The sequence below is a fragment of the Procambarus clarkii genome, chromosome 94 (genome assembly GCF_040958095.1).
Source record: "Procambarus clarkii isolate CNS0578487 chromosome 94, FALCON_Pclarkii_2.0, whole genome shotgun sequence".
Taxonomy (NCBI): domain Eukaryota; kingdom Metazoa; phylum Arthropoda; class Malacostraca; order Decapoda; family Cambaridae; genus Procambarus; species Procambarus clarkii.
In genome coordinates, this window is record NC_091243.1 from 8965586 (window position 1) to 8983527 (window position 17942).

General features: G+C 44.8%; 1 protein-coding gene across 5 annotated transcripts in view; it reads left to right on the forward strand.

Moving 5' to 3' along the window:
• Positions 1 to 17942, forward strand: part of LOC123747311 (otoferlin) — a 267365-nt gene that overhangs the window by 191099 nt on the left and 58324 nt on the right. For all 5 annotated transcript variants that reach the window (XM_069319727.1, XM_069319725.1, XM_069319728.1 and 2 more), the window contains 2 exons: positions 7637 to 7768; positions 9776 to 9838. In XM_069319727.1, coding sequence (XP_069175828.1) covers positions 7637 to 7768; positions 9776 to 9838 — 195 coding nt within the window. The remainder of the gene's footprint in view (positions 1 to 7636; positions 7769 to 9775; positions 9839 to 17942) is intronic.

The following is a 17942-nucleotide window of genomic DNA, read 5'->3' on the forward strand; positions in this document are numbered from 1 at the left end:
CCTCAGAGGTCTCATACTTCCATTCATACATACATCAGCGACCAATAGTCTAATCCTTCCACACCCCAAGCCACACTGCACTAATCACATGCTAATCACTAATCACCTTACACTTATGCTACTCCTTGCACTTCTCTAAGTCCTTATGCGATTATCATTTTGAGAATTTATAAGAGCGTAGCGAAAGAAATATATCTTAAGTGTACTTCTAGGTACACTTATGCATCTCCTCTACATATATAAATGTAGATGGAGTATCCAATAAAGTGATTGAAATGAAGGAAGGGGCCAAGGGACGTCAATCTTTCTCTAATGAAAATGGAAGAGGGAAAAGATTGTGAAGATAACAGGAAAAAAGGAAATGAAGAATCAACAGGTTTGGCATTTATAATCAAAGATTGAAATTACAAAAAAAAACACCGTACCTGGTGAAAATTGATACAGACTTCACATGAACCATATTTTCAGAGCAAAAATTATCTTTCATTACTGTAAGGCAGCTGAAAATAGGTTCATCCTAACTTGAAGAAACTGAAGAGTAAAAAAAGCATTATCCAGCTGTTAACCCAAGACATGGGTTAACAGCTGTTAACCCAAGACATGGGTTAACAGCTGGCCTTTGAAGCTCAAGGAATAAACAAGTGAATACCAAGAAACACGAAGTTCAAAGCGGAGAAAACCCGCCTTATCTTCACGAGCGGTTAAAATAATTACATAAAAATTGAAGAAAAAATAAATAGAACTAAAACTCGGAATTAAAGCTGGGGACGTCTAGATGAAGAGGTCAGCAGAGCATCTTGCAGGACGCGAGGCCATTAACGTGACATCTGAGAAGGTAAGGATACGTATTGAAGATCAAGACGTGACACAGGCAATAGAATCAGAACAAATGGTGCCTTAGTTACTGAAAGAAGCAGACGAGAGCGTGAGTGAGCCACTAGACATATAATGCTCTCACTAAGAGAGGAGAACTGCTTAACAACTGAAAGAAAGCAAATTCGTTACCGATATAACAATGGAGATGTACAGAAGGCACTGAGCTATAGAATTATATCACTGATACGAATGTGTTTCAGGACACTAGAGTGAATAATTAGTAGACGACATTGTGAACACCTTGAATGGAAAAGCATAGTTTCCAGGGCCAGCGTGTGGGGTCTAGTGTAGGAAAGTCATGTCTCACAAATCTCCTCGGATTCTTTGGCAATTTGATTTCAGTCAAACAGCCGAGAGAAATATGAGTCTTTTCCTGGATTGTCAAAAGGCCTTTGATACGCTACGTGGCACAAACAAAGGAAGAAGGCAGGTTGGTGCTCAGTGAAGTGTGGATTACCACAGAGAATCAATACCGAAACCCAGCCTCTTTTTGGTGTATGGGAACGAATTAACAAAGTGGAATCATAGAGGAGAAAACAAAGCACTAGCAAAATGAGTTCGCTTCATGTCATCACTGCTTAGAGACAAGGAGAGGTAGACGCCGTGCTGTGACCTCCACTCCCGGGAGCACACATTTCTCTTCAGTATGAATGCTATACCATGATAACAAACATTAATATGCTCTCTCTCTCTCTCTCGCTCTCTCTCTCTCTCTCTCTGTCTCTCTGTCTCTTTCTCTCTCTGTCTCTGTGTCTCTGTGTGTGTCTCTGTGTGTCTCTCTCTCTCTCTCTCTCTCTCTCTCTCTCTCTCTCTCTCTCTCTCTCTCTCTCTCTCTCTCTCTCTCTCTCTCTCTCTCTCTCTCTCTCTCTCTCTCTTTCTCTCTCTCTTTCTCTCTCTCGGGGCACAGACTAATTAAACCTTCTCCTTTTAACATATTATACTAGATATACTACCCTAAAAGCATATTCCCGTCGACATACGAACCCAATCGCACATATCCCTCCTGCATCTGATAAAATGACAGTGTGGACCAAAGTCTTTCTCGGGATGGTTACATTATTTTGGGTCAGGGTAATATTTCTTGTTGTTTATGGCGGTAAATTCCCAGTCGAAAGTTTCAGGAGAGCTATGTACACCTTCTTTTTCCTGCCTTGTGAGTGTGGGATGAGAGTAGGGAGGAGACGGAGTAGGGAGACCGTGGTTGAGACAATGTTCGAAGACGGTCACTAACTCTTTTCCATCCTCCTCTAATGTTGCTGCCTCGTCTTGACACTATAACTTTCCAACAGACCCAGTAAATAAATGATTTACATCAGCAAAGGTCAGCTGGATCAATTATTATTGTTCCTTGAAGTGTAACTAAGATGTATCGGTCTGAACCTTCCCCTCCATTCCCGGATCCTTGGGAAAAAACAGACGAAAACTTTTAAGGTTTTACAAGCAGATTAAAGACCTCTTTCTTCAAGACGTCTCAAAGGGACCACTGCTTCTAAGTCTTGCTTACCTTCGACCACCTCGGCAGTCTATTTCATTTTAAACATTTAAGATATTCAAAGTAGTTTCTGGGAAATAACCCTGGCATAAGGCTTATAATGCTCCTTGAGACTTTGGTAAACAGACTTGGCTGTCGTTCTCGACTTGTTCAGTTTCTTCACCTACAGTGTTAAGGGAACGTATTTTGTTTTAATTTTTTAAGTTGGGTTCCAGACTTGACAGTAAACAAACCTAGATGTGGCTTTTTGTTGCGTGTATATTACCAGGCGCGGGAGTGGCGTGTGTGAGGCTAATGGTAAGTCAACAGGGTGTTGTAGTGTGTGTGTGTGTGTGTGTGTGTGTGTGCGTGCGCGTGCGGGCATGCGTGGGCGTGCTTGTGTGCGTGTTTGCGTTTTTTGCGTTTATTTCAAAGACTTTCAACACACCCGGTTGTTATCGATTCTATTCTCTCTCTCTCTCTCTCTCTCTCTCTCTCTCTCTCTCTCTCTCTCTCTCTCTCTCTCTCTCTCTCTCTCTCTCTCTCTGAGCTACAGATGGTTGCATGTGTGGTTGAGGCAGGCAACTGTTGCGCCGGTCCGGCCTCTATGGTCCCCTCTGGTACAATATCCCAAAATTAAACTTTAACGCCGAGCTGTAAGTACTGGAGGGCAGCTGTGTTTATGGTGAACCTTCCCTCTCTGTATCCCCGGAACTTGTGTTCCTGTCTGCTGCGTCCTCTTGTGTCTCTGCGGCGTCCTCTTGTGTCTTTGCTGCGTCCTCTTGTGTCTCTGTCTGCTGCGTCCTCCTGTGTCCCCTGTCTGCTGCGTCCTCCTGTGTCCCCTGTCTGCTGCGTGGTAATAGTCGCGGTTCCAGGGAACTAGAGGTTACTCGTATCAACATTGATGTTGTTTCCTAGAGTTTCTTGCGTCTCGTGACCTCTCCTCGCTAGGGCCGTCCGGCGTCAGACTTGCTTGACATTACGTAATTTGCTGTTCATTACGGTCGTTACTGCGAAATGAACTGCAGTTTTGGAACTGTTGTAAATCACCAAATTACACGATCACCGATCACTCATGTTTTGCTGAGCGAGCTGTAGTAAGGAGTTTCAGAACCTGAACATGAAACGACGAGGGGTTTAATTCCTTAATAATGACGGAATTCCGCCGTTGAACATGAATGAATTCCCCCGTTGAACAGACGCAAGCCAAGTAATAGATGTCAAACGAAATTTAAGGCACACGAGGCTCCCTAGTATTACAAGGCAGGACAGATATGATCATTCACTCCTTTTGACTCGAATTCGCTTGTCATCGGCCGCTCTATCTTTGCCAGAACTTGTCACCGTTTTACACATTGTACAAATTATTAATTTTAGAACAAGTAATGTGTACAATGGCACGAGGTGTATACAAAATAAAATACCCAGTCGACAAGGAAAGCGCACGCACACACACACACACACACACACACACACACACACACACACACACACACACACACACACACACACACACACACACACACACACAGGTGGGGGTGGTGTAGCTCTGCTGGTAAGAAAAGGCTGGGATTTTGAGGAGATGGATATTCAGGGCTGTGAAGGTTTCAGTGACTACATAGCAGGTACTGTAACAAATGGAGGGAAAAAAATTATAGTCGCAGTCATATATAATCCACCACCAAATGACAGAAGACCTAGACAGGAATATGATAGAAACAACATGGCCACCATTAACATAATAGAAAGAGCAGCTTCTGTTGCTAGCAGGAATGGATCTGGACTACTAATTATGGGAGACTTCAACCATGGGAAGATAGATTGGAAGAACAGAGACCCGCATGGAGGACCAGAAACATGGAGAGCTAAGCTGCTGGACGTGGCAACAAGAAACTTTCTAAGCCAGCACACCAAAGAACCAACAAGAATGAGAGGAGAAGATGAACCAGCAATGCTTGATTTGATATTTACCCTAAATGAATGGGATATAAGGGAAGTTAAGATGGAAGCGCCCTTGGGAATGAGTGACCACAGTGTATTGAACTTTGAGTACCTGGTAGAGCTAGGACTTATCTCCCCCCAAAAAGAACTAGGAATCAAAAGGCTGGCATACCGAAAGGGGAATTATGAACAAATGAGAAGTTTCCTAAGTGAAATACCTTGGGACACAGACCTCAGAGACAAGTCTGTACAGGGTATGATGGACTATGTTACCCAAAAGTGTCAGGAGGCAGTAAACAGGTTCATCCCGGCCCAAAGGGAAAAATCCGAGAAGCAACAGAAGAATCCATGGTATAATAGGGCATGTATGGAAGCGAAGAAACTGAACAAAAAGGCGTGGAGGAACTTCCGGAATAACAGAACACCAGAAAGCAGACAGAGATACCAGAGAACCAGAAATGAGTACATCAGGGTGAGAAGAGAAGCAGAGAAAAATTTTGAAAATGATATAGCAAACAAAGCCAAGACCGAACCAAAGCTACTCCACAGTCACATCAGAAGGAAAACAACAGTGAAAGAACAGGTATTGAAACTTAGAACAGGCGAGGACAGGTATACAGAGAATGACAGAGAGGTGTGTGAGGAACTCAACAAGAGGTTCCAGGAGGTCTTCACAATAGAACAGGGTGAGGTCACTGTGCTAGGAGAAAGGGAGGTAAACCAGGCGGCCTTGGAGGAGTTCGAAATTACGAGAGAGGAGGTCAAGAGACACCTGCTGGATCTGGATGTTAGAAAGGCTGTTGGTCCAGATGGGATCTCACCATGGGTACTGAAAGAGTGTGCAGAGGCACTTTGCTTGCCACTCTCCATAGTGTATAGTAAGTCACTAGAGACGGGAGACCTACCAGAAATATGGAAGACGGCGAATGTGGTCCCAATATACAAAAAGGGCGACAGACAAGAGGCACTGAACTACAGGCCAGTGTCCTTGACTTGTATACCATGCAAGGTGATGGAGAAGATCGTGAGAAAAAACCTGGTAACACATCTGGAGAGAAGGGACTTCGTGACAAATCGCCAACATGGATTCAGGGAGGGTAAATCTTGCCTTACAGGCTTGATAGAATTCTACGATCAGGTGACACAGATTAAGCAAGAAAGAGAGGGCTAGGCGGACTGCATTTTCTTGGATTGTCAGAAAGCCTTTGACACAGTACCGCATAAGAGGCTGGTACATAAGCTGAAGAGACAGGCAGGTGTAGCTGGTAAGGTGCTCCAGTGGATAAGGGAGTATCTAAGCAATAGGAAGCAGAGAGTTACGGTGAGGGGTGAGACCTCCGAATGGCGTGAAGTCACCAGTGGAGTCCCACAGGGCTCTGTACTCGGTCCTATCTTGTTTCTGATATATGTAAATGATCTCCCGGAGGGTATCGATTCATTTCTCTCAATGTTTGCGGACGATGCTAAAATTATGAGAAGGATTAAAACAGAAGAGGACTGTTTGAGGCTTCAAGAAGACCTAGACAAGCTGAAGGAATGGTCGAACAAATGGTTGTTAGAGTTTAACCCAATCAAATGTAATGTAATGAAGATAGGTGTAGGAAGCAGGAGGCCAGATACAAGGTATCATCTGGGAGAGGAAATTCTTCAGGAGTCAGAGAAGGAAAAAGACTTGGGGGTTGATATCACGCCAGACCTGTCTCCTGCAGCACATATCAAGCGGATAACATCAGCGGCATATGCCAGGCTGGCCAACATACGAACGGCATTCAGAAATTTGTGTAAAGAATCATTCAGAACTTTGTATACCACATATGTCAGGCCAATCCTGGAGTATGCAGCCCCAGCATGGAGTCCATATCTAGTCAAGGATAAGACTAAACTGGAAAAGGTTCAAAGGTTTGCCACCAGACTAGTACCCGAGCTGAGAGGTATGAGCTACGAGGAGAGACTACGGGAATTAAACCTCACTTCGCTGGAAGACAGAAGAGTTAGGGGGGACATGATCACCACATTCAAGATTCTGAAGGGAATTGATAGGGTAGATAAAGACAGTCTATTTAACACAAGGGGAACACGCACAAGGGGACACAGGTGGAAACTGAGTGCCCAAATGAGCCACAGATATATTAGAAAAAACTTTTTTAGTGTCAGAGTGGTTGACAAATGGAATGCATTAGGGGGTGATGTGGTGGAGGCTGACTCCATACACAGTTTCAAGTGTAGATATGACAGAGCCCGATAGGCTCAGGAATCTGTACACCTGTTGATTGACGGTTGAGAGGCGGGACCAAAGAGCCAGAGCTCAACCCCCGCAAACAACTAGGTGAGTACAACTAGGTGAGTACACACACACACACACACACACACACACACACACACACACACACACACACACACACACACACTTAGCTGAGTACTTGTTAGTGTGGCGTTACTGTCACAAGGAGTTAGTTTGGTGAGGCACAAGGAAATCAAATGTGTTACATGAGCTGTGTGTTCCGTGAGAGTGAGCCATGCTGCCCCTGTGCTGCTACACAGGGGCAGCATGGGGGCAGCATTTTATGCTACATCTTGCATGCATTCCATAGACTACATCAATTAATATATGTTACAGTTTTGAAATGGCTGTAAATTTGAGAAAAAAATTGAATAAACAATACCCTAGAGTTAAATTATGCTGATTGAAAATATAATAAGCTGTCATCTGAATATAAATGTTAGTGTAAGACTATAAAAACATTTTTAATTGAAAGAAACCACAAGGTTATTAACGCTGCTACTAGAGAAGAGTGAGACTAAGATCACTCTGATCACTAAGGAGCTAATGGAGAGTTCTGGTGTAAACAAAACTAAGAAGAGTAGCCTGTTTGGGCCTCACGCTGCCGTGTGTGTGTGTGATCTGAGGTTTGTTTGCTATATAAAGATAAACACAAGTCCATTGTCAACATTGGTAAGGCCAGTAAGTGTTGGGTGTACTGAAAAGCTTTCCTTGTGTTGTATTTGATTCACTCGGTTTCCCACGCTGGGACTTTTGAGTTGTGTGTGTGTGTGTGTGTTACGGGTTTCTCACCTGTATGTGTCCTGCAGGTGTGGTGTGTTAACTAGTTTCTCACCTGTGTGTGTCCTGCAGGTGTGGTGTGTTAACTAGCTTCTCACCTGTGTGTGTCCTGCAGGTATGGTGTGTTAACTAGTTTCTCACCTGTGTGTGTCCTGCAGGTGTGTTGTGTTAACTAGCTTCTCACCTGTGTGTGTCCTGCAGGTGTGGTGTGTTAACTAGCTTCTCACCTGTGTGTGTCCTGCAGGTGTGGTGTGTTACCTAGCTTCTCACCTGTGTGTGTCTTGCAGGTGTGTATCACGATCATCGAGGCGCGGCAGCTGGCGGGACTCAACATGGACCCCGTGGTGTGTGTGCAGGTGGGAGATCAGAAGAAGTATACTTCGGTAAAGGAGTCTACCAACTGTCCCTACTACAATGAGGTGAGTGAGTGAGAGTGTGAGAGTGAGTTGTGAGTGAATGTGAGACTGTCCCGAGTAGACACAGTCTACCAACTGTCCCTACTTCAACGAGGTGAGTGAGTTCTGAGTGAGTGAGTGAGTGAGAGAGAAAATCTAAATATTTAGAACATATTGAGCTGATTGCACCATTTTGATCAATCGTGACAAATCACAGTGTAGTTTTAATACACTTGACTCCTGAATGTATAACCTTTAGAAGTATCAGGCAGCTATTCCAGTCATATATATTTTGAAGATCACCCGAGTTATAGCATATACTCAAGGGACGCGTTTGACTGTTCGAGTGCTATCAGAGATCTGCACCAACATTAATGTTTATGCAACTGTTTACGAAACCTGTACATCTTTCCCCATAATCCTGGCAGCTTTGTTAACATTTATTAAACAGTTAATGCGTTCGCAATATGTTTAAAGAAATTAAAGAAAGCTGTCATGGTTAGGAAGGGATGTACAGGTTTCGCAGATGGTTGATAAATCCTGGCCCCAGAGATCTAGAGAAATATCATGCTGTGTGAATATGGTCAACATTATATCATACCGAAACAGCAATTATCAAACATTGTGTTGGCTGTGAACTGTCGAAGGAAATCATCTTCAGTTTGTTGTGTGGCTGCCCCGCTGGCAGCCACAGCCTCAGTCATAAGCTTGGGTGAGATTGGGTCAATCGATTTGAGAATGGTCCAGGACGGACCGAAACGTCGTCGTCCCTTCACCTTCTAGTGTGTGGTCTGGTCAACAGGCTTTAGTCACGTTATTGTGACTCATCGCCTGCTTGTGCGTGTGCGTGTGCGTGTGTGTGTGTGTGTGTGTGTGTGTGTGTGTGTGTGTGTGTGTGTGTGTGTGTGTGTGTGTGTGTGTGTGTGTGTGTAGGAGCTGTTGCCAGAGTGTGTTCCAAATATCATTTACTCCACGTCTTGTAGGATTTTAATTTGTAGACGGCCGCTGTGAGAAGACAACAAATGAACCTACCTTTCCCTAGACTTTGTATATTGCTTATACTTAACCTAGGCTTATACCTAGGATTATATTAAGCCTAGGATTGCATATTTTGGGCCTAGGAATAATTGCTTAGGCCAAAAAGTGATTAGGCTTTTTTTGGTTAGTACCAATGTAACAAAACGTAGATCTTTTGTTATTGTATTGGAATATTTCATACTTTGTAGCTACCCTGGTCCTAGTAGCTACCCTAGTCCAGCAACCAGGAGGCCTGGTCGACGACCGGGCCGCGGGGACGCTAAGCCCCGGAAACACCAAGGTAACCTCAAGGTAACCCTGGACAGTGACTGAAGACCGTTCGTTGTGGGGGACAGGTTCACACACACAACACAACTATAGGGTGAACTTGAGTTAATGAGCGATGTGTATAGTGACTGGATTACAAGAGTGTAAAACAACTTGTCATCAATAGGATTGTATAAATCCTGTCCAAGTCAGATTCTTCTTCAAAGTCCCGTGAGACAGATAGCGTCTTCAAATGGGGGAGTTGCAGATTAGTTAATGAATCTGATGATGATGATGATGACAGTGATGATGTAGAGCTGATGAGGATCTGTACAGTATTTCAACGTATTATTTACTTTCAATTTAGCGAATAGTTTTAGTCATACGGGTTTTGTCAATATATATCTCGCATCCCAAATATTATTCTGCATGTCACGTGATGTCATATTGGTAAATATTTATATATATTTATATATATATATATATATATATATATATATATATATATATATATATATATATATATATATATATATTTAATTTATCCCCCATTTATGCCTCTATAATAGTAGAACAATACAATTTCTACAGTTATCTGCAGCAAATAAAATCCTATTAAATATTAATTATAATTATCAGAGATAACGGTATCACTTATAAAGTTTTATTTACGTCTAAAGTGACATTGAAGCAACTTATAATATTTTTTTTTAATGATATGTAATAATTTTTGCATGTTATTGACAGTACTTCGTGTTCGACTTCCACATGGCGCCCGCGATGCTCTTCGACAAGATCATCACGCTCACGGTGAGTTGTTCAGGTGTTGTGTGAGAGGTTGTAGTGGGGGAGAGGGGGTTGTAGTGGGGGAGAGGGGGTTGTAGTGGGGGAGAGGGGGTTGTAGTGGGGGAGAGGGGGTTGTAGTGGGGGAGAGGGGGTTGTAGTGGAGGAAGGGGTTGTAGTGGGTGGTTGTAGTGGGGGAGAGGAGGTTGTAGGGGGTGGTTGTAGTGGTAGTAGAGACACTAGGTCTCCATTGTCATGGTCTTGGTCGAACTGGAACGTCGTCACTTTCCGCTATTGTCAGGTGTGTAGGTAAGCTGTGTAGTGTTGTGAGGTGTTGTGGAACTGTGATGGGGTGTTATAGGGTGTTGTTGTAGCGGTGTACAGGCGGTTATAGTGTTGTTTGGGATTTTAGTGGTGTTGTAGATGGTTACGTCGAGCGTTAACGTGGACTTGTAGGTGACTGTAGTGAGGTTTTATGGGGCAAGAGCAGTTTTACAGGAGATCGAAATTTTTATATTAGGAGTTGTAGCGGTGAACAAGGGGGACTAGAGGTGTTGCAGAGGAGCTATAGGGATTGTAGAGTTGTTGCAGAGTTTGTCGTGGTGTGGCATGGAGTCGTAATGTTGCACGGGATTAGTGTGGAGGTGAAAGTAGTTGTGCTCATCTGTTGTAGTGATATAGTGTGTTGTGGTGATGCGATAAACATATTACGGAATCTCGACTGATCTGTACAGAGCCGCAGGTGTTTGAGTGGGTTGTAGAGCATTGTGGTAGTGGTACAGTGGGTTGTAGAGCATTGTGGTAGTGGTACAGTGGGTTGTAGAGCATTGTGGTAGTGGTACAGTGGGTTGTAGAGCATTGTGGTAGTGGTACAGTGGGTTGTAGAGCATTGTGGTAGTGGTACAGTGGGTTGTAGAGCATTGTGGTAGTGGTACAGTGGGTTGTAGAGCATTGTGGTAGTGGTACAGTGGGTTGTAGAGGTATTGCAATGATTTGCACTGCCAATGGGCTGTTGTAATGTTGCAGTGAACTGTATTGATGTCAGAGGGAAGTGCATCTGCGTAATCGGAGGACTTATCATCAACGATTGATTAACGTTTTGACTGCTGCAATGAAATCAAAGTACCGGATAACATATTGTGCGCTGTCATGATATCGTAGTGGATTGATGACATTGTAATGAACCGCAATGAAATCAAAGTACCGGATAACATATTGTGCGCTGTCATGATATCGTAGTGGATTGATGACATTGTAATGAACCGCAATGAAATCAAAGTACCGGATAACATATTGTGCGCTGTCATGATATCGTAGTGGATTGATGACATTGTAATGAACCGCAATGAAATCAAAGTACCGGATAACATATTGTGCGCTGTCATGATATCGTAGTGGATTGATGACATTGTAATGAACCGCAATGAAATCAAAGTACCGGATAACATATTGTGCGCTGTCATGATATCGTAGTGGATTGATGACATTGTAATGAACCGCAATGAAATCAAAGTACCGGATAACATATTGTGCGCTGTCATGATATCGTAGTGGATTGATGACATTGTAATGAACCGCAATGAAATCAAAGTACCGGATAACATATTGTGCGCTGTCATGATATCGTAGTGGATTGATGACATTGTAATGAACCGCAATGAAATCAAAGTACCGGATAACATATTGTGCGCTGTCATGATATCGTAGTGGATTGATGACATTGTAATGAACCGCAATGAAATCAAAGTACCGGATAACATATTGTGCGCTGTCATGATATCGTAGTGGATTGATGACATTGTAATGAACCGTGATCAAGTTGCAATGCATTACTTTGCAACGAGAGTCGCTGAACACCGAATACGCTGTATTAATGTGAAATAATACTGAATGTTGCAAAGAGAGTTTTGTTGCAGAATGGGATTTGGGGGGTAACTAACTTTGATGGTTCAGGGATGATGATATGCTAAGCATCGCCGACATTGATGGTTAAGCTTGAAATGATTTATGGAATACTTGACGAGGTACCCGGCAGTGCCCAGGTCTCTCCTCCTCCTCACTCTCCCCTTGTCTCCCCTCCCCTCTCCCAGGCTCTCATTTTCCCACCCTCTTTTCTCATTTTCTCATCTCTCTCCCCCCCTTACCACAACCCCTACCCCCTTTCCCCTTCCCTTGACCCACCGTCTCCACCTCTCTGCCACCAATCGTCTTCTCCTCTCCTACTCTTTTCGCTCTCCCTTTTCTCCTCTACTCCTTCCCTCCCTCTTTCTCTTTACCTGTCTTCCGCACCATCTTTATCTCTCTATTTCCCCCCCCCCTCTCTCCACAAGTGTTATATAGTCGTAATGGTTTGGCGCTTTCTCATTCCCATCCCATCTCATTCTCTCCTCTCTCTCTCTCTCTCTCTCTCTCTCTCTCTCTCTCTCTCTCTCTCTCTCTCTCTCTCTCTCTCTCTCTCTCTCTCTCTCTCTCTCTCTCTCACTCACTCTCACTTCTGTTTCCACCTCTGTCACCAAGTAAATAAATGCTGCACATCCTCCTATATAATATATATACATATATCTCCTATATATCAGGCATCAGGCTGATGGGAGTCCATTACCTGTCTGTCCACCAAGTTAGCGTGCTTCCCATTTATATTCACTGTGACTTCAATGCAAATATATATTATAAATCTCTCTTGCAAATCTCAATATTGTCAACGGCTCTTTTACAAAGGGATTTTTTTTCTCCTAACGAAATAGTTGATTCTTATCACGTATTGACCTTATCAGAGCTTCAGAGGTCAGAGTAAAAATATTAAACTAAATTTAACTTCACTTGACTTTGGGAACTGAAGGTTATTGAAGCATGAGAATGGTTTAATTACCTCATTACCTCATTCTACCCCCCTTACCTCACCTTCTCTACCCCCTTACCTCACCTTCTCTACCCCCTTACCTCACCTTCACTACCCCCCTTACCTCATCTTCACCCCTTTACCTCACCTTCACCATCACCCCCTAACATGAATGCTGCGTAAGGATGGGGTTCGCTTATCGCCTGGCTGCCAATATCAGGCTCAGACGCCCACAGGAAATGTGTCGTGTTGCTCAATGAAATGTTCAGATGTGGGAGTTTCTGATGAATGTTCGTGGCTGGGAGTGTTGAGTGTTGGTTCCCCCCAGGCTGGTGAGGCTGATGAGTGTTGGTTCCCCCCAGGCTGGTGAGGCTGATGAGTGTTGGTTCCCCCCAGGCTGGTGAGGCTGATGAGTGTTGGTTCCCCCCAGGCTGGTGAGGCTGATGAGTGTTGGTTCCCCCCAGGCTGGTGAGGCTGATGAGTGTTGGTTCCCCCCAGGCTGGTGAGGCTGATGAGTGTTGGTTCCCCCCAGGCTGGTGAGGCTGATGAGTGTTGGTTCCCCCCAGGCTGGTGAGGCTGATGAGTGTTGGTTCCCCCCAGGCTGGTGAGGCTGATGAGTGTTGGTTCCCCCCAGGCTGGTGAGGCTGATGAGTGTTGGTTCCCCCCAGGCTGGTGAGGCTGATGAGTGTTGGTTCCCCCCAGGCTGGTGAGGCTGATGAGTGTTGGTTCCCCCCAGGCTGGTGAGGCTGATGAGTGTTGGTTCCCCCCAGGCTGGTGAGGCTGATGAGTGTTGGTTCCCCCCAGGCTGGTGAGGCTGATGAGTGTTGGTTCCCCCCAGGCTGGTGAGGCTGATGAGTGTTGGTTCCCCCCAGGCTGGTGAGGCTGATGAGTGCTGGTGGCTGGGAGGGTAGTGCGTCTCTCTCTCTCTCTCTCTCTCTCTCTCTCTCTCTCTCTCTCTCTCTCTCTCTCTCTCTCTCTCTCTCTCTCTCTCTCTCCTCCCTCCGCCCTTCCCCGGCCAGGATTTATAAACCGTCAGGGACATAACGGTATGCCAACGCCAACTCGGTAAAGTTGAACAGGACGTCTTAAAAGTTGGAAATCTATTGCATGCTCCGTTTTGTTTGGTTCCTGTGTGCAAAGTTTTGTACAAGTCCTCGACTTAAAACCATGGTGTGAATAAAACTGCGTGCGCGTGCATACAAATATACATACATGCACACACATTTATATAAAACATTTTGACTGGGGGGGAAAATGAACCTTATTGCGGGAGAGGGACATGGAGAGCGAAGATGGTAGAAGTAACAGGATGAAACGTTTAAGCTCAAAACGTTGAGGACTCTCAGAATAGAGAGTAGAAGCAGTCGGCGACTCTTGGCTAGTGTATTCACAAAGTGATGGACTGTGGGAGAGATGATTATGACATGCTAATGGTGGCCAGTGACCATTGTTGTTATTCGCTTTTGTAGATGTTATGAAGGCGAGGGAAGATGCTTTCCCTCACCTTTCCTCACTGATTCTCTCACTGAGAGATGAGGGAACCAAGGAGAGCATGAGCTCATGGAGCAACACGCTCCGCCTGCAGGCAATGGCAAGGAAGCAATAGATTGTGGAAGAAAAGCAGAGAACACTGAAGAAAATGACATTGTAGGCAAAAGATCGAGGAATGGGTACACTTGAGATGGATGAATGGCTGAACAACAGTGTGGGGATGACGTAGTCGCCAAAGCTCAGCACCAGACTGAGCTGCTACATAGCCGCGTCACGAGAAATGTGTTCATGAATGATCAAGAGAAAGGGGGAACACGACGATTATAACCAGGAGATACGTGAAATAATAATGCTTCTATATACTTATTATGGTTGAAACACACACACACACACACACACACACACACACACACACACACACACACACACACACACACACACACACACACACACACACACACACACACACCAGTGTGGTGTGTGAGTGTATGTTCACGCCTATCTGTGTGACTTCACACAGATTGGCGTGAAGTCACCAGTGGAGTCCCACAGGGCTCTGTACTCGGACCTATCCTGTTTCTGATATTCGTAAATGATCTCCCAGAGGGTATAGACTCATTCCTCTCAATGTTTGTTGACGACGCCAAAATTATGAGAATTATTAAGATAGAGGAGGACAGCTTGAGGCTTCAAGAAGACCTGGACAAACTGAAAGAATGGTCGAATAAGTGGTTGTTAGTTTAATCCAAACAAATGTAATGTAATGAATATAGGTGTAAGGAGTAGAAGACCAAATGCGAGGTATCATTTGGGAGATGAAATACTTCGAGTCAGAGAGAGAAAGACCTGGTAGTTGATATCACGCCAGACCTGTCCCCTGAAGGCCATATCAAGAGGATACCATCAGCGGCATATTGGTGGTTGGCCAACATAAGAACGGCCCTTAGAAACTTGTGTAAGGAATAATTCAGAACTTTGTATACCACATATGTTCAGATCAATCCTGGAGTATGCGGCTCCAGCATGGAGTCCATATCTAGTCAAGCATAAAACTAAGTTGGAAAGGGGTCAAAGGTTTGCCACCAGACTAGTACCCAAACTGAGGGGTATGAGCTACGAGGAGAGACTACGGGAATTAAACCTCACGTCACTGGGAGACAGAAGAGTTAGGGAGGACATGATCACCACATACAAGATTTTCAGAGGAATTGATAGGGTAGATAAAGACAGACTATTTAACACCAGAGGCACACGCACTAAGGGGGACAGGTGGAAATTGAGTGCCCAAAGGAGCCATAGAGACATTAGAAAGAATTTTTTTTCAATGTCAGAGTGGTTGACAAATAGAATGCATTAAGAAGTCATGTGTTGGAGGCTGACTCCATACACAGTTTCAAGTGTAGATATGATAGAGCCCAATAGGCTCAGGAACCTGTACACCAGTTGATTGACAGTTGAGAGGCGGGACCAAAGAGTCAGAGCTCAATCCCCGCAAGCACAACTAGGTAAGTACAAATAGGTAAGTACACACACACACACACACACACACACACACACACACACACACACACAGGCGGGACCAAAGAGCCAAAGCTCAACCCCCGCAAGCACAATTAGGTGAGTACACACACAGGAAGCAGCTCGTAGCAGCTGTCTAGCTCCCAGATACCTATTTTACTGCTAGGTGAACAGAGCATCAGGGTGAAAGAAACTCTACCCATTTGTTTCCACTTCCACCGGGGATCAAACCCGGACCCTTAGGACCACGAATCCCGTGCGCTGTCCACTCAGCCGTCAGGCCGTCAGGGCATGAATGTGTTTTCGACCGTGATGTGTTGTTCCGTATGCATGGATACAAACTTGTATACATGCACGTGTTGAAGTCTACATATACATGCCAAGCTGTAAAGCCCCCCCCCCCCCACCACCATCCTCACACACACACACACAGAGGCCGGACTCTGAGATATTCCCTCCATGAAGTGTTTTATCTCACACATGCACGAGCTTATAAGGTCACGTCCCATGAATGTCTCCATGTATTTATCCGATTTATTTTTTTACTATTTGTGCCTGATGGATCGAGCTGTTAGCTCCTGGACCCGGCCTTTCTAACCGTTGATTGTTTAATGTTACTGACTCCCGTTTTCTTTTCCGAGGTCATATTTACTACATCCCCCACCCTTTTACCCTTTCCCAGAATACAAACAATAACAGCGTTCCAACAAAAGCATATTCTGTTGTGTGAACTGAGGCGTTAGGAAAAGAACCTGTGACTATTTGTTTCTGCCTTGAACAGGAGTCGTGGACTGAGAAACCCAAACGTGTGTGTGTGTGGGTGTGTGTGTGTGTGTGTGTGTGTGTGTGTGTGTGTGTACTCACTTATATGTACTCACTTATATGTGCTTGCAGGATCGAGCATTGACTCTTGGATCCCGCCTTTCGAGCATCGGTTGTTTACAGCAATGACTCCTGTCCCATTTCCCTATCATACCTGGTTTTAAAATTATGAATAGTATTTGCTTCCACAACCTGTTCCTGAAGTGCATTCCATTTCCCCACTACTCTCACGCTAAAAGAAAACTTCCTTACATCTCTGTGACTCATCTGAGTTTCAAGCTTCCATCCATGTCCTCTCGTTCTGTTACTATTCCGTGTGAACATTTCGTCTATGTCCACTCTGTCAATTCCTCTGAGTATCTTATACGTTCCTATCATGTCCCCCCTCTCCCTTCTTCTTTCTAGTGTCGTAAGGCACAGTTCCCTCAGGCGCTCTTCATACCCCATCCCTCGTAGCTCTGGGACGAGTCTCGTTGCAAACCTCTGAACCTTTTCCAGTTTCATTATATGCTTCTTCAGATGGGGACTCCATGATGAGGCGGCATACTCTAAGACTGGCCTTACGTAGGCAGTGTAAAGCGCCCTAAATGCCTCCTTACTTAGGTTTCTGAATGATGTTCTAACTTTTGCCAGTGTAGAGTACGCTGCTGTCGTTATCCTATTAATATGTGCCTCAGGAGATAGATTAGGTGTTACGTCCACCCCCAGGTCTCTTTCACGCGTCGTTACAGGTAGGCTGTTCCCCTTCATTGTGTACTGTCCCTTTGGTCTCCTATCTCCTAGTCCCATTTCCATAACTTTACATTTGCTCGTGTTGAATTCTAGTAGCCATTTCTCTGACCATCTCTGCAATCTGTTCAGGTCCTCTTGGAGGATCCTGCAATCCTCATCTGTCACAACTCTTCTCATCAACTTTGCATCATCCGCAAACATCGACATGTAGGACTCTACGCCTGTAAACATGTCGTTAACATACACAAGAAATAGAATTGGTCCCAGCACCGATCCTTGTGGTACTCCACTTGTTACTGTTCGCCAGTCCGACTTCTCGCCCCTTACCGTAACTCTTTGGCTCCTTCCTGTTAGGTAGTTCCTTATCCATTCTAGGACCTTTCCCCCCACCCCCGCCTGCCTCTCGAGCTTGAACAGCAGTCTCATGTGCGGTACTGTATCAAAGGCTTTTTGGCAGTCCAGAAATATGCAGTCTGCCCAACCATCTCTGTCCTGTCTTATCCTCGTTATTGTGTGTGTGTGTGTGTGTGTGTGTGTGTGTGTGTGTGTGTGTGTGTGTGTGTGTATGTCCAGGGCTGTTAATCCCCTCAGCTTATCTGTTGGGTGCCACACCAACAGGCTGTCCTCAGTTGGCAGAGATGGTGGGAGCAGTGGCATACCAGGCACCCCTGGCTCTGAGTATGTCTCTCTCTCTCTCTCTCTCTCTCTCTCTCTCTCTCTCTCTCTCTC